The sequence below is a fragment of the Mastacembelus armatus genome, chromosome 22 (assembly GCF_900324485.2).
Source record: "Mastacembelus armatus chromosome 22, fMasArm1.2, whole genome shotgun sequence".
NCBI classification, from domain to species: Eukaryota; Metazoa; Chordata; class Actinopteri; order Synbranchiformes; family Mastacembelidae; genus Mastacembelus; species Mastacembelus armatus.
The window spans coordinates 11,992,589-12,010,033 of record NC_046654.1 but is presented as its reverse complement, the minus strand read 5'-3'; the positions used below and the strand labels follow the sequence as shown (position 1 = coordinate 12,010,033).

Sequence of the window (17,445 nt, the reverse complement as noted above, 5' to 3'; positions counted from 1 at the left end):
ACACTGACAAGCTAATATCTGGCGTCTGTTAACACAAATGAATTCTATCTAAGGGAAGAATCTACACACTAGAAAAAGCATAAAGGCTGCTTTAGATGTATGAGAATGACTTGGCAAACTTACAAACTTTTCAAAGCTTCATCACTACTTCATTTTCTTGCAGCTCTTACTGACATCTCATAACCATCTCCAGGCCACAAATTTATCTTCTCTCCCGTCACCTGAACATCCATCGTTTTCCCCACAGAACCAAATGCCTTTTACCAGTGACAAGTGTGCCCGAGCTTGCTGATGACTACTGAATCATTAATGGCACTATTACTGCCTGATCCATCTTTTAGCAGCAGCGGTCTCATTTCTGAAGACTGGGCCAGTTTTTAATAACTTCATCTCCAGCCATTTTTGGAAAAAAAGGGCATAGGATTTCAATTAGGAGATGAAGTGACTGTTTCCAGACTTGCAGCCTGCCTATTGAAGTTCAACATGTCACATACGTGATGGTTGTTTATGTAGCTGATGTTCCCGTTTGGATGGTTTTATTTTGCTTTCATTAGGTTCTACTTACGAAATCATGTTACAGGAAGTGGTGACATCTAGTTTTGCACATCTGAGAGCTGCAAAAGATGGAAAGTTAACAACACACAAACGCAGCACCATGCACTGGCACAAATTTGAGCACGTGTGTTGCAAATGCAAACATATGGTGGCAAGATACACAAGTGTTCTCCTGATAATCATTTATAGAGCTTGGTGGTGAGGGGCAAAGTGCTGTTATCGTGGCATAGTAGCAATGATCAGCTCTCAAAAACCATCCACACCAAGCTGCAAACACCATTAGCCTGCACAGCCACGAGATTCAGTGTGCACTCTGTGTAGCTGTGCCAAGCACATCTTGTCTGCTGTCGTCCTATAGGGAGAAGGTCGTCTTTTTATGTTGCTATACCCGGTCTAAGGGCCATTGCTACATGAGAACAAAAGGACTTAATCTTTTTCATGTTGTTGTGTGTCAGAGGATTTGGAGAGTCCTCCAGAGTTGGATTGAATGCGACTGATTGCAAGGCATTTTCCCTTTGCTTTGTTATGTGTGGAAGGTTTGTCTTCCAAGTAGAGATTGTGATGTTTCAGAGCTAATCTATCGTGTATCCAATTGTAAAACTGTAGATGCTCACATGTAGGTGAAAGGAGGCCAAAAATACCAAGGCTCTTCTCACAACACTGAGGAGAGATGCTCCTCTGTCTATTCCCTTTCCTTCCCCTCCCCTCATGTAAGAGATTTATCAGCAGAGTTGAGGCAGTAATTCTCCATAGTGGATGTTCAATAATTCATGCTAAGTCACACTCTCAAGCTTATGGTGAGAGATTGGTAATTGTCTTGCCACACAGTATTCTTTCCCTCCTCTCTGATCTGCATTATGTGTGTTATTATATCTTTATACATCTGGGTGTTTTGTTGTAGATTTATGAGGCACATGTATGAATCATCCATTTAATGCTTTGCTGGGGCGGATGATTACCTTTGATTGTAATGGTGGTTGAGTAAATGTACTGTAGCATGCTGCACTCCCCACTTGGTCTCTCCATACCGTCCTATCCTCCTTTTCAATCAAAACTATAGGGTTATTTATTTATTCATTTATTGCTGGACTTTCACTTTATGTCTAAACAGTCCTGCAGAATTAAAGAATATTGGATTAATGGAGATCTGCAAATGTAAAGTTGATGAGAAACATAATGGCACTAGTCTTTCCAGTTGTTGTATTTTACAGCTAAAACACACATTAAAGTTATTGCTGCAAGTATAAGGTTTGCCAAATACACTTTTATTTGCTGTGCAACGTAAAGAAAACTGTTGAGAAACACACACTCACTCCTACTTGAGGGCATTGTTGGCAGATGGGCTTTAAAACCTAATGCCTATTTGGGTTGTCAGCATGTTGGTCAAAGCCATCAAATACCCACTGGCTCTTAAAAGCAGTGGAAATGCACAATGCAGAGATATAGATGTAAAAAGTTAAAGGAAAGAGCTGGTGATTTTATATTTCCTTATTTTATGACCCCATGAAAAAAAAAAAAAATTAATACTAATAAGGACAGTTGTATATCATTGTTTGAGTGAGGTTTCCTGGACAATACAGTGCATAGTTAATATTAGAAATTACAGAGACATTTGAAAATGTGTATTTACAAATGTGATCTGGGTTTAGGACTGAGTACCAGATACAAGATATAGAACCCAGGAACTAGCTCTTTTAGTTTTTGTCTTGTACATTTAAGTTATACATGTAAACGTAGATGTGTATTGCCAAATGGGACTTCACAGACCTACTGTCAGATAACAGAGGAATATCAGAGGATGAAAACAGAAAATTGTTTTATTTATTTAGTATTTTTGAGGGCGTCTTCTGCCGTACTGGAACGAGTTCTCTCACAGATATGCTGTGTTAAATGATGAATGATGAACAGAGGGAAAGAAGGTCCAGAGGTATGCTGGAATAGCGCTCAGCGTTATGCTGTGAGCCTGTGATTGTGACTTCAAGTCAAGTGTAGTGAGATAAGCAGGGAGCGTGCTATATCCTACTTTGGATGAGAGAAAACCAAAAAAAAAAAAAAGCGTCTTTGTATTCCGTTTGTGGAAACCCATGTGTTGAACCCTCAAAGTTCACCTAATCAGCTTTGTCAAACTGCAGCGGTGTGTGGGCCTGTGTGCATATGCATGTGAGTGTTTATGTGTGTGCGGATCTGAGTGGGCTTCGTTACCAGACCGATGCTTAGGGAGCCATAAAGAATTTAATAGCCAGCACGACGACCTCAGCAGCTACTGGACCGCATATGGTCAGCTGCTGCTGATACAGCTGACTGTGCAAAATCAGGCTCTTTTTGATGTAGATCGATTTCCAGTAAGACTTCACCACATCAATGCCCGCATCAATATATGACCTGAGCACACAATATCTGCTCATAAAAGATGTGTTCAAGAACTTGAGCAAACAGATTTTTAAAAATCAATCACGCTTGTATTTTTATGTTCAAGTGATATAGGTCTATATATGGATTGTGGTGTCCTTGTCCTTTAGTGACTGGCTGTTCCCTTGTTTACTGTATGTGTTCTCCCCTGTGTAGTGGCTGAGTGGCAAGCTGTGCCGCGTCTAATTTTATGCGACCGATGTGTGATGTGTTTGGGGCTCTGGCTGCGTCTGAGGTGTGATGTTTATCTCTCTCTCTGTGGAAAAGCTGTGACAGCCCTTTTCAATTGGCCAAAGCTCCTGACCAATGCACGTGTTTATGTCTAAATAAGTAATCCCATTGTGCAGGTATAGTATTCATTTTTTTTTGACAACCTCTGACCCATTTTATAAGGTCTTTTCATCTTTAAGGTCTGAGCTTTATAAAGTGAAATGTCTTTAGGGTGCCCCTTTATGTCACTATCAAAACCAGATGTGTTTCCCTCCAAGTGTGTGGCTTCAGCGCTGGTTTTGATAAGAGTGGCCTTGCCTCAGGTCAGTTTCCATTATCACCTGTCTGGTGCCCACTGGATATTACTGCTTTCCTTTAACCCTTTAAAGCTACTAAATATGGATGGGCACCTACATTTGTCTCAACGGTTTTGCAAACAGAAGTAATTCATTCTTTGACAAAAATTCACACATCAGGGACTTAATCTAAACACAAATATATTTTTATGTTTCGAATGAATCAAATGACTAGATTTAATGCAACAGGGCTCATACCACCAGTAGTTTGACTTCAAAACATCTTTAAGTTCATTGTTTTGGTTTTACAGCCCACTTTACTGATTTATATCCAAACTGCTACAGTTGAGAACTGTACTTACTTGAGGTTTCACCAAAATTCAAGAACACCAACTAAAGCAGTTTTGGATATGCCATGACTTAATTACTGAGAATCTCTACAGACACATTTTCTGCATGTTTTTTCAGTTTATTTACTGACACATCACACAGCTGTTTGCTGTCAAACCCAGTGTACTCCAGAAAGGTTTACGAACAGCAAGTGTTTGGTGACATGTTTGTTGTAAAAACATTTAGACTTTGTTTAGGTCTGCTGCCCCCAAGTGGCCCAAAAAATCTGCCAATGCAGCTTTAACTTTAACAGCTTTTTAATTAATTAATTTATTTTTATGCACTATATAATTACTGAAAATGAGATCAAATATCTTTACTCTGCATATCTCCTATAGTATCATAAATTTGAAATTGAAGAGATTGATGTCATCTAGTTGTAACTATTTTTCAATGGCTGCTGTTGAAAATATAATTTGTGATTAACCTCTAAAGACAAACTCCCTCTGGCCTCTCCTCAGATTGAAGATATTGTTACACGAATACAAGATGAAAAAGCAGGAGGTGTAGCCATCCGGACCGTCAAAAGCTTCCTCTCCAAGATCCCTAGTGTGGTATCAGGTTAGTGTGTGTGTTTGCACTGTGACTTACATACGCTATACGTTGTTGTGTGTTCCTTCCTTAATAAGGGCTGATCTTATCTGATGTGCTGATAATTGCTCTTGTGTTCGTACGTATGCTTTGTCATCTTACCCAGCAAGTGGGCTTGGTTTAGCTCAGACAAGTCAGGATCAGTAAAGAAAATATGATCTTTTAGTCTCATTTAAATTGCTTCTACAGTTGTAGGCAGGTGATGTCTTTGCTGATCAGACCTCAGCTACTGAGGAAACTGCCTGTAGTGTGGCGCTGCCCTTGTCACGCTGTAGAAAAACTGATTTTCCTCCATGTGTTTGTGCATGTGTGCGCTTGTGTATGAAATGAGTCACCCAGTGTTGGACAAGGGGGTCGTTCCCTCTCCTCCAGATGCTGTTTCTGACTCACTCCTTCACACGGCTCCCCTAGGCCTGACAGCTTCTCACTCTCAGCAGCCTCTGCCAAACACAAAGTCTGGGCCAAATATTGTGCTATCCAGGAGCAGAGAAGCAGACCAAGAAACCAATTAACATTATGAAATATTTAGATACCAATTCAGTTTTAAACAGAAGCAAATCACATAAATTTCTTCAAAGCTCATTTGTAGTTGTGGATTGCAGCTTCTGTAGAATCTGTTGCAGATGTGGAACAATGACAGTGTTTATAACCAGTGTCCTTCTCTCAATACCAGGGGCGGACATTGTTCAGTGGCTGATGAAAAACCTCTCTATTGAGGATCCAGGTATGCCCGCACAGAAATCTGTCATTATTTTTAAGAACAATAAAGATCTGTTGAAGAGGAATCTCCCCCATCCCCCTCATCTGTGTGCCTTCTCTCATGTCAACAGCTGAAGCTATCCACCTTGGGAGTCTGATTGCTGCCCATGGCTACATCTTTCCCATCTCTGACCATGTTTTGACACTTAAAGATGATGGAACGCTTTATCGCTTTCAGGTACAGAAAGCTCCGCCATGGGAGTGTCCTTGACATGTGTTAGAAAGCCTATGAATAAAGAATAATGAGATGATGGTAGTTTATCAGAGGGATATGTTTATTGCGTGATGCTAATAGGAGCAATCCTTACTAAGCCTATTACTCATCCCTCCAAGGTCGATACTACATAACCCGACACGATGAGGCCTACAGAACTGGGCCTACCGGCCAGCCGTGCAGGTTCTCAGTGGGGTGGTTTTTTTCTCCTTTGCTCCATCTGATCCAGCATGAACTTTAACGAGTCCCTCTGATGGTTACGGGCTCCACGATGACTCATTTATGTGACTGGGCTATTAGCATCTTAATCCGGCCAGCCAGCTACAGTCGGCAGGGGCCCCTGTGGGAAGTGCTGAGCTGGCTGTTCGCTGGTTCTGCACTTTTCACTGTCACCAGCCTACCCCTGCTCCTCCCCCTCAATCTACCTCTGAATGCATTTATCTTCACCTCAATTGCTCAAGATTAAAAGCCATTATTGTGCCTGCACAGGGAGGGCAGCATGTGTCACACTTGCTCATTCAGCAGGAGCTAAAAATATTCCCTTTGATGTTGTCGTGATGCAACAAGCCCACGTCATCAGAACCTCTGAAAGAGTCCACAGTGCATTTGAAATGTGTTGGTCTGTCTCTGTAGCTGTGCTAAATGAACTAGTGACAGGGGGAGTTTTAGTTTGCTGGACTAAAAATAGGCAGTATTTCTGGTAGAAGATCCAGATTTAATGGTCTTATGCTGTTTGTGTAGATCAACTTGATCATCGTTAAATTGAAATGACAATTACAGTGCTGAACAAGATCATGTTAACCTTTCTGTTCATTACACTCAAACAAGCACATTCATCGGCAGCAGCCTTTTGCTCTTGGGCTAATTACCATCATGAGTAATAGTGGAAATGAAACATGTGGTTGAGTACCACCAAGTTCTAATTCTGCTCCATTATTAAGAATGCATGATAGATGTGAGTGATCCATTATTAATAGTCTTGCGAATGAACTTTGAATGTGTAATATTAGTTGCAACAAAATGGATAGAGAGAATATACTGTAGCTACCATTGCCCCCCAGATAGTTATGTGCAGCACATGGATGTCGGGGATCATTATCGAACAGTTGCCTTTTGACCTTGTGTTGAAGACAAGTGTAGTGGGAGCATGGTGGTGGGAGAAATGAGATTCCAAAATTCATAATGGAGATTTATTTATTTATTTTTTGTATCAAGGCACAGCAAGAAAATAATGCATTACTTGAATATTTGATAAAATACAATCTGTTTCTGTTTCATCGCCTTCTGTTTTTTTGTCAGTCCCCATACTTCTGGCCTTCAAACTGTTGGGAGCCTGAGAACACAGACTATGGTGAGTCACACGCCGTCAATTTGTGCCTCTTTCTCTAAACTAGTAAGCTCTCTCTAATGCTAATGCCTTTAGCTGTCTCTCTTCCTCCAGAGCCGAAACATTGCTCATACTGTAGATCTCTTGTTGACACTCACGGAGTATCGATCCACAGGACCATCCCCTGTAATGTATCTGGCCCCGAGGAACCCCCACTGGAGAGAATCCCAGGGGATAAGATTAGCCTAACGCAATTAAGGGACATTCACTGGAACGACCACCTCTCCAGCTTTGTGTGTGACATTTACTCGAGGCTTGTATTTTCAGGAGACAACATATCGCCTGTCTGCTCCAGTACAACATTTATTACTGTTGGCTCACACAGCTGAGTTAAAAAAAAAACAAAAAAAAAAAAAGAGCACCTATTGGACGTTTTTGTTTTTCATTTTGTAGTTACAAAGCAGACAACCTATCTAACTAACTCTGCTGTCCTCTTCATGTCTCTCTTTTTCTCCCTCCCTTCAGCCATTTACCTGTGCAAGCGCACCATGCAGAATAAAGCCAGGCTTGAGCTTGCTGACTATGAGGCTGTAAGTACACTGTGATTTTTGGTTTAGCTCATTGCCAGGAAGCTCTGCAACGATATGATGAATTTCCTGTTTTCTTTCACTCTGCTGGAAAAAAACAGAAGAGCTGAGACAGTGTCCTCTGGGACCTTGAAGTCATTCACTTGCCCCAAGAATGTAAACAAAATATCTCCAGGCATAGTTTGCATCAGCAGATCGGGATCACTACAGTTCTGATCTCTTGTTGTTGAACAATAGCAATCCAGCACACTGTAATATTCTAAACTATTGTCCAGTAGACTTCCTTTCTCTCCTATTCGGGTCACGTTTTGCCTCCAGGCCTCATTGCTCTTACCGTTACATGTCTGCTAGTTGGTACTCAGAGTTTTCTCTCTGTAATAAGGTCATGGACTGTACCTTTGACAGATGCTTGTTTAGGTCATAGACACACAGTTTAGTATTCAGCTTTGATACAGAGGTTTAAGGAGCTTTTTTTTTAAACAAAGCTAAATGTATCATGCAAAGCAATGTAGTGTATGTGAATATGAAACATTTAGAAATGTAATCATTTAAACAAAAATATTGTATACCTTTGTTGTGTGATTTGCACACAAACTGAACTGTTTTCTCTGTAAGTTGCCAGGTTTAGTCAGGAAATATTTGGCAACACAACACCCCACTGGACCACAACATGTCATTTTTATTTTGGTTTATTTTAGGTTTATTTTGGTTTTTGTATAGAGAAAACTAACAGCGTGTGAGCTTCTGAGGTGCTGGCTTATGTTGCTTGTCGACACCGCCATGCTAAATGTTTCAGTCCATTTTTAGTCTTTAACTGGCTTCTAATTTAATATTTGGCACCTTGCATCAATCTTTTCTAGCTCTTTGACGACTAGCTGAATAGATGCATTACGCAAATATCAAACTGTTTTATATTTATTTTATTTTATTTTATTTGAATTGATTTTTCATCCTCTAAATTTCCCTTTGTTTTCAGGTGACTTTGATGATTCTGTGTACAGAAACAGTATCCATGTGAAACTTAAATGACGGGTTGGGTGTTAGCAGTTCAGTAACTTGTTCAGGGACATTTTAATTAGAGGTTGTCTCATCACATCAGCATCAATCTAATGTTATGGCACACCATCACAGTGGATGGATAATGTAATTGTGTAAAGGCATTGGATTCAAATGACCTTCTCCCCTAATGCTGCACCTGATTGGTTCCTGCAGGAAAACCTCGCTCGGCTGCAAAGGGCTTTCGCTAGGAAGTGGGAGTTCATCTTCATGCAAGCTGAGGCTCAAGTCAAGTGAGTACACACACATAAATCACAACACATCACCTCTTGATGCAAGTGTAACTCTAACGTGACCCATCAGCAGAGATGAAGTCAGGTTTGTGCACACTTGTAAACACTAACCTTTGCCTGCTGATGCTTTTCTCTTTTATACTCTGCTTTCACTGAAGGGTACATGCATTTAATACATCAAGCCTTTCCTCTGAATTGAACATACTTGCACACACTTCTTTTCTTGCTTTTCTTTGTAAGACTTCCATCTGGTGGCCGGCATGTGGAAGCACAGGACTAGTGTGTTCTTCCTTTCACTTGGCAACACAACCTTCCTCTTTTCTCTGTAGAAAATGTTCAGAGTGCCACTGACACGTCACTGCTATTTTGTTCAAGTGGAGGTGATATGGGGAGCAAAATGTCTTCTTAAATCGGGGGAATAAATAATGCCTCGGAAGGGCAGGTCAGAAAATGTCAGTTATGTAAGAGCTCTGTCCCACCAGGCAACACCAGACATTGCTTGGCGAAGTGAGCAGACAGGTTAAGACCCACACGCTCCAGCTTTTTGCTCCATCGTCTGGCCTGTCAGTGGTATGTGTGTGTATGAGTAAGCATGTGGTGGTCAGGCTTTTTTTTTTTTTTTTGAAGTTTGACCTGGTATTTCAGAAGTATGCACTTCCATATCTGTGTGGCCTGTTTCCTCTGCTCACAGGATCGACAGGAAGAAAGACAAAGCAGAGAGGAAGATCCTGGACAGCCAGGAGAGGGCGTTCTGGGACGTCCACCGGCCAGTGGTGAGTTAGGGCGAAAGTTATGAATGAACAGAAGAAAAGAATAGCAGGTCAGATGCTGCAACTGTAAAAAAGAAAATGGACTATTCAGGTAGACAGCTTTAGCATTTGAAACCCGAAAACAGCAACACCAGACTCACAAAAGGCTGGTGTTGCTGTTTTCAGGTGTTGCTGTCGGCATCATATCGTGAGGAGGACAAGCAAAGACAATATATGCTGGAGAAACAGGTTTTTCTGAGCCAGAAACAGACACTGTCCCCTGCTGCCTCCCACAGCCTGGCTGTGTCAACACCACAGAGATGGACATCCGCAAGTGCCGAAGAGAGAGGAACCCTCACAGGGTGAAAAAGGTGCGCAGAGGAAACGAAGCTGGTCTGATACCCAAAAGGCAGCATGTTGTTTTGTTATTTATGTATTTTAATGATTCAGAAAAATATTTTAATATAATAATATGACATTTTATAAATATTTGTTCATTATTAAAATATTTGTACAAATGTTTAGAATTTCTAAATTAGTTTCAATAATTAGATAATTTTTACATACTATTTACTTATTTTAATAGAGAAAATATTTCAATATATAAAATTAAATATATATATATATGTATGTATAGAGAGAGAGAGAGAGAGAGCGAGAGAGAGAGCTCAAATAACATCTAAATTAGCTTTCAAAACCCATCATGTGTAACTTGTGTGCAATTGTAAAATGTATATCATGGAAACCATCAGATTCCCTGACCACACTACTGCGGTGATGATGAAATCAATAGCTTCCTGATCCTGATCTGTCAAATCAACTAGGGCATCAAAAACAAAACAAGGTTAAAATGTTTCTCCCCTCGCCCTGTCCAGTCAGTTTATGGGGTACCAGATGACGGCCAGAGTCAACCAAGTCCCATCCACATCAGCTCCCAGCCGACCAGGAAGCCCACCAAAGAGGACGTTCAGAAGGAGGTAACTTCTGATGTGACAGACATCTTCATAGGTCATTACCACCAGCCTGTATCGCCCATCCATCATGACAGCAGTGGGGGATGCAGACTGATGAGCTGTTACCTTATTTAGCCTCCTCATTTGTCTCTCTCCCTGTTCATCAGATCACCTTCTTGAACCTGCAACTGGACAGACACTGTATGAAGGTTTCCAAAGTTGCCGACAGCCTGATGAGCTACACAGAGCAGTTCATGGAATATGACCCCTTTGTGTCAGCCATAGAGCCCTCCAACCCCTGGATCAGTGACGATACTTCCTTCTGGGACCTGGAGGCTAGGTGAGGTCAGCTGGTGCGCAGGGGTCTGAGTGGCCTTTGTTGTCCTGGACTCAGGGAGGACATGTCAGTTTGTATCTCATCTAAAAGACCAATAAATGTTGACATTCCCAAACGTTGACTGGATTTGACTTGCTGGCCCCTGCTGTCTGTAGACCATGAGGAAAATGATAAACCACTCTCGCCTGTTCTATCTAATTTCTTTCTATTTTATTCTGATCTATTCTGCTCCGAGCAGCCGTGAGCCCAGCCAGCAGCGTGTGAAGAAGTGGGGCTTTTCTTTGGAGGAGGCACTGAAAGATCCGGCAGGACGAGAACAGTTTCTGAAGTTTCTGGAGTCAGAGTTCAGCTCAGAGAACCTGCGGTGAGACTCATTCACATCTCTCTTATTTAACATCACCTCTTCCTGAAAGCATTTTTCTGTTCCTTGTACAGTACTGTATGGAAAACTATGTGGAATATGTTAGCATGAGAGAAACTCAATCAATTTTACACATCAAAGTCTATTTACAGATTGTTTTTGGAGTACAATTTCATAGTATTTCAAGATACAGTATACAGATAATACTAATGTGAGTACAGTTTTGAGGAACTGTTAATTCATTTTTTACTTCATGACACTTCACAGTGTTTCTTTTACTTCACAGTTTTTTGATTTTATGTAATTATTTATGTCTTTTTTAGTTATTGCCACTGACTCGATATGACGTTCTGTAGGTTCTGGTTAGCAGTGCAGGATCTGAAGAGGCGGCCGCTCCAGGAAGTGCCCTCCAGGGCTCAGGAGATCTGGCAGGAGTTTCTGGCCGAGGGAGCATCCAGCTCCATCAACCTGGACTCTCACAGCTACGAGCGCACCAGCCAGAACCTCAAAGATCCTGGACGATACAGCTATGAGGATGCTCAGGTGGGCTGTGTCGTTGCTTCCTCTGACAGAATCATGTGGATTTACATGTTCACATAGACGAACCTACTGTGCATGCGAATACAACCATACACCTTTAGTGTTACACAGCAAATGATGTCGTGGTGCATAAAAGGTGCCATGCTTCATTCTAATCTTTACATTTTCTTAAAAGCCATTTAGTTCCTCTCTCACCTACCAAGCCTCAGAAACACTGAACCCTTCCACCCTGCTCATGTTACACGAGTGAATGACTTGAGAGAGCACGGAGGAATAGAAAGGGGAGAGAAGAATGATGGTGTGTGTTTGAGCCAGCTTCTAATGAGGCGAGTAACGCCATGAATAGGTTGTTCACCACAGGCTTCTCTGATTTCCGAGTGGGTTGGTGATGTGTGACGTGCAACGCCTCTCACTGGCAGGACATTACTCAGCTCTGTCTCACAGGACTCTGCCGTTCGTGTCAGCGCGCTCAGTTTGCACCCCCCCCCAATCCAATTCGCACGTGCATTTATCTCATTAACATAATCCGACCTGTCTTTATTTCCCTGTACCCCTCTCTTTTCTCATTTGTATCACCCAGGCCAACAGCCCACTCATCAGTTTTTCTTTCTGTTGCAGGAGCACATATTCAAGCTAATGAAAAGTGACAGCTATGCACGCTTTTTGCGATCCAACATCTACCAAGACCTCCTGTTAGCCAGAAAGAAGGTGAGTTGTGCTCGCCGACCCTGACGCCACCTCTTCTTTTTCCAAAACTTCGTCACATCTGTTTCAACATTTCTCATGTTAGTTGTTTCATGTTTAAAAGGGCATTTCAGGAGCATTTACCTCACATACTGACAAGTTACTTTGCAGATTTAAATGAATACAAAACATAAAAGTTATGATGACATATTATCATAGATGAGTTACCCACCAGTGTATACACTGATGTGTCAATAGTCATACATCAGTACATTTAGCTGTATTACTGTAATTTTGTAATAAATGTGGGGGGACAAAAAAACAAACGTGGGGCTCAAACAAATCAACATTAGTACATTTGAGTCTATTTAATCACACTTACATGTTTCTAAGTCAAATCGTTTTATTGCCACACAGCTCTTCATAATATTTGGCAGTCAGCATGAGAATAAAGTACTAACAAAGCCCAAAAGGCAAAACCACTATGACCAAATTGCAGGTGCAAGGAAACTGTTAGAAAGCAGTCTCAAAAAACATGACATCCTATGCCAAACGCAGACAAACGGCTGTGAAAAATTCTGTAAAGAGAAAACATACAATACAAAGATATGACAGAAAAGTGGAGTATATACTGTAAGCGGTTGACAGACGCAGCCTAATATGAACCAGAGTTGTAGCAGCTGGTGATTTTGTTCTTTTTCTGTGATTTTGTCTGCCTCCTGTAGCTTGTCAGTGTAATATTTAAGATGTGCACAGCTAAACAAATGCTCATTTAGCTGTTACTGTGTAATATGGAGCTTTTCAGCAAATCACAGCTGCCTCTGTTCATGCTAGCCTTTCTGCCCTTTCCCGTTTGGACACTGCTCCTTCTGCTGGCCTATCACTGACCCCACTCCATTTCCTAAAAAAAAAAAAATAATAATGCAACCCCCCCCCCCCCCCCCCCCACCCCACATTGTCCTTGGCCCTCATTTTTGCAATGCTTGGCCCCTATTTTTCTTCACTAACAACATCACTTCCGATCCCCGTCAACACCCGTACCTGACCCAAACACTCACCCTGCTTCCCCCTCCCAAAACAGCAGCCAGCAGACACTGAACAGGGCCGCCGCACCTCCTTGGAGAAGTTCACCCGCAGTGTGGTAAGTCATTTGGAGCTGGGGCTGTTCATATCACAAAGCACACTGGCTGGCTCACTATCAGTGGCTTTTGCAATTATAACCATATTACACTCTGTTGTGGCTTTTTAGACCTGTAGTAGGATGTGTATGTGTGAATACCTTGCTAGTCACATGAATGGTTTACAGCTTAGCATTGTAGATAAACTCACCTTGCTTGTATAGAATCCGTATGAATAACGAAGTGCTTCTACCATGCCAGTCTACTAATGTTTTCATTTTAAATGACCTTGTAGGGCAAGTCATTGACGGGAAAGCGCTTGACAGGCTTGATGCAGTCATCCTGACACTGCCTGTGCTGGAGGGGCACAGCCCGACCCTGTTGGAGGGGTGAGCACCGCACAGGGGCCAGGGCAGGGGCACAGACAGTGGAGCTGGCTGGACAGGGCTGCTGTGGAGGCTCTCAGACACTGCTCCAAGGACTGCTGCTGTACTGGTAGTGCAGCACTGGGCCTTCTGGGAAGGATGCCCTAAGCAGAACCACTGAGGAAAAGAAAATGTTGACAAGGGGGACCTCAGCCAACACACCACAAGGCATGCAGCATACAGTATAAGCACATTCAGACTAGGGCTGCCCTCTTTTCATCACTTAGCTGGCAAACTGGTTGTTAGCTCCTTTCTTGACTAAGCTGATCAGTTTATATTGTTTTCTATTCATGTTTATTGGATTTTAGAAGCAACAATATTCTTTGATAAAAAGTCAATTGAAATCTATTTGCCACAACACTTCTAATGAACTGACTATTTCTTTAGTTGTTCTATTATGTGAAATATGAAAAAAGGCATGCTTTGAAACTGAAGTCTCTATCTATACATTTTCATTTTCAGTTTCAGGCCTATACACTTTTATTTTAACAAGCCGTAAGGCACAAAAAAAACAACAACTTTTGAGACATTTACTGCATTCATGTCTTGTGAAGACAGCTATGTCAGAGTTTCACAGTTTATAAGAGAAGAGGGCAAGACATTCAGCCTCTTAAAATGTGCTACATGCAAAAATTAATAACATTACAAAAAAAATAGTGACATTTATTACAAAGAATATGGTCAAAGAGCAGCAGCCCCTGTGGCAGTTTAGCTTTAATAAAATGTATTTTCAGATATCTTAGGTACAATTAGCTTGATATACTCTGGATATACGGAATTCTTCCTAGTCAAAAAAACAACATTGCAAATATCCATAATTATTCCCTCTGAGACAAATTACATAACCTTTAGGCTTTGAATTTTAAAAAGTCACAATGTCATTTGTAGAGATTTGCACTCAAATTCTTACAATTAAAGACATTTCCAATGTCTACAATCCACTTGTTAGTAGTCATAATTTCAGGTATCCACAATAATCTTTGGAGATTTCTGCTATTGCATTGTTTCTAGTTATAATGCTAACTGTAGATATCTGCACTAACATTTTAATATATGTATTATGGACATTCAAAATTATATCGCATTATTGCATCTATAATGCTGCTTTGTTTTGAATTAAATTATGATTAGCAACAGTTGCATGTTGTGGGGATTTGAAACTCAAAGCCCAGTAGACATGAATAACAAAGTGATGTCCTTTGTCTAGGGAAGAATGATGTGGATGTCTGAGGGAGAAGAATTGAATTACAGATATCTGTTCATGCATTTCAAGTCTATTGATTAAATGTCAAAACTATGGCATATGGCAAGTTGTTTTAATACTGGATATATTTTGAAATTAAAATAAATAACATTTCAGACATCAACAGCGGTATCCGTTCTATATACAATTGTCATTTCAGGTACGGAATTTGAATTTCAGAAAACCACAGAAGTAATGTGGATATCTGTTGATGAGATTTGGATATCAGAAATTAAATTTATGGCTAGTAACTGAATTGGGAGTGTTTTGTAGTGAGAAATCTGTCAAAAATTATATTGTGGACATTTGAAATTCAAAGCTCAATATGTAGAAAATGTTTTGTTCAAGGAAGAATGGCATTATATAGGGATGCGTGCCTTGTATTTATAAGTGTGTAGGTGTTGAAATTACAATTTTACCTAATTTTGCAGGGATGTCCATTTCTTGATGCTCATAGATGCTGTCACACGATAGGAGAAGATGCTGATTGGTCAGATGAACGTCCCTCCCTCTCCTCCTTGTAATTCTTTGACAAAGCTTTGCTCACAAAACTTGACCACGTAGTAAATGTCTCAACAATCTGTAAAAACACGCACACACACAAACTCAATTTTTTTTTTTTTTTTTGCTTCAACTTGTGAAAATAAGCTTGTGAACCTGAAACTGAAAGTGCAAACGTGTAAAACAGCATTTGAAGGCAGAAACCCAAAAGTACAAGCCGGTAAAAGGTATTTGACATATACAAACTTCAGTTTCCAAATGCTAAAACACCTGAAACAAGTTTGAACGCAAACATGGTCAGAGAGACACCAACATACTTCAGTCTGTTTTCCATATGTCTGTACTTGCATGGCTGCCACCAATAAAGTGTGAGACTTTTTTCTGTTTTAGAAATGTATCCAACCTCTTTTTATATCCTTAATATTTCTATTAATTTTTTTTTTTTTTTTTTTTTTTTACAAGGCACATCGGTGAAATAGAGAGCACAGTTATCACAGTGTTCAAAGTTGTTTTTCCTGTGAGTTATATTTATTGGTCTCTACAAAATTGATTTTTTCATGCTTCATTACATTCCAAAATCTGGCATAAGGGCTTAATGTAGCATCCACACTGCACCGTTATGTTTCAACCAGTGAAATTGATAATTAATGTTTCATTTCATTTCTATAATAGTGTTTCGTGGCAAACATTTGCTTTCAGTTGGCAAACTGGTCTGCTCCTCTCTCAACCTCCAGTCTTGCAACATTTCCAGGCTGCAGTCAAATGAATTGATCCCAAAGGTCTGTGTGAATAACACAAGTTTAAAAACATGGGACACAGTGATTTGAGGTCTACTTTAGTTCTGGTGTGAAATAGCATCCACATGCTTTTTGGATAGTGTAGTTTTTAAACGTTTCCAGTGCCATGAGTCCATCTAGTGGTAGTTAAACCACAGAACCAGCTCCAGAGTGTTACAAGACTGTAATCTGCTGTGTTCATATCTTATTTAACAAGGTCATGATGTCAACACCTGTTGCTCTTCAGTCATGGAGACATTAGAAGACCAGGTGCGCAGTGTGGGACAGTTTGTTTTGTTTTAACTGCATGAATCTCATTTTTTTCTCTCGCAATACAATGAAACTGGCCCATTTTTGTTTGGCTGAATGTATCCCAAACCTTTCCATTTATTGATCTCTATAGGGTTTGACAACTGTTGGTGCAAGTTGTGCATGTTACTGGATCATAATGGTGTGTTAACTGACTCTGACTAAAAGTGGACAGACAAAGAAAAGCCCAGAACTGAAGTAACACGCATCAAAGCCCTGAAATGCAGATGGGAACAACACTTGACCCATGATCTGAATTAACGCACTGATCATTATTAAGGCCTCTCTGCGCTGCTGTGGCTTCAACCTTCTTCTACTAACAGAAAGTGCTCGGGCTGAGGAAAGTGAAATGTCACAGCGCCCCCATGAGGCCACTGACTGCTACAGTGACAGACATCTCTATTATCTTCTGTTAGTGTTGCTGCAATGCACTGTACAGGTCGTATTATTAACCACCATAAACCAGTAACCTCTTGATTATAAGGTAGAGAGAGATGCTTAACGCGAGTCAATGTACCAAATGTTATTCTCAGCACAAACACAATGACACTATGTACAGCGTACATTGTAGATGTAAAAATGGCTGTTTCATTATCCAAAAGCACATTTTATTATGATATGGGCACATTACTATGCATGTAACATATTCAGGGCATTTTGTGCTTTTAGTTTCTCAATCAGCAAGATAACTACTGGCACTCTAAAACACTCAAGCACCTGCTATCTATCCATGGATACCAAATAATTAAAGCTCTGGACCTGTCTACTCTGTGTCTTGTCATTTACTACTTTGCATCACTAAGCGGTGGAGGACCATGGTTT

General features: G+C 40.7%; 1 protein-coding gene across 3 annotated transcripts in view; it reads left to right on the top strand.

The window, feature by feature from the left end:
* Positions 1-13,984, top strand: part of LOC113126050 (regulator of G-protein signaling 6-like) — a 30,720-nt gene extending 16,736 nt beyond the window's left edge. Inside the window, exons 2-16 of one of the 3 annotated variants that reach the window (XM_026299833.1) lie at positions 4,322-4,421; positions 5,125-5,175; positions 5,282-5,388; positions 6,724-6,775; positions 7,277-7,341; positions 8,551-8,627; positions 9,319-9,400; positions 9,673-9,747; positions 10,252-10,353; positions 10,497-10,669; positions 10,905-11,030; positions 11,384-11,570; positions 12,186-12,275; positions 13,336-13,392; positions 13,665-13,984. In XM_026299833.1, coding sequence (XP_026155618.1) covers positions 4,322-4,421; positions 5,125-5,175; positions 5,282-5,388; positions 6,724-6,775; positions 7,277-7,341; positions 8,551-8,627; positions 9,319-9,400; positions 9,673-9,747; positions 10,252-10,353; positions 10,497-10,669; positions 10,905-11,030; positions 11,384-11,570; positions 12,186-12,275; positions 13,336-13,392; positions 13,665-13,715 — 1,395 coding nt within the window. In that variant the 3' untranslated portion in view covers positions 13,716-13,984. Of the gene's footprint in view, positions 1-4,321; positions 4,422-5,124; positions 5,176-5,281; positions 5,389-6,723; positions 6,776-7,276; positions 7,342-8,550; positions 8,628-9,318; positions 9,401-9,672; positions 9,748-10,251; positions 10,354-10,496; positions 10,670-10,904; positions 11,031-11,383; positions 11,571-12,185; positions 12,276-13,332 lie in introns of all 3 variants that reach the window. The other 2 variants (XM_026299824.1, XM_026299813.1) reach the window with 2 other exon arrangements.
* Positions 13,985-17,445: the final 3,461 nt, after the last annotated feature.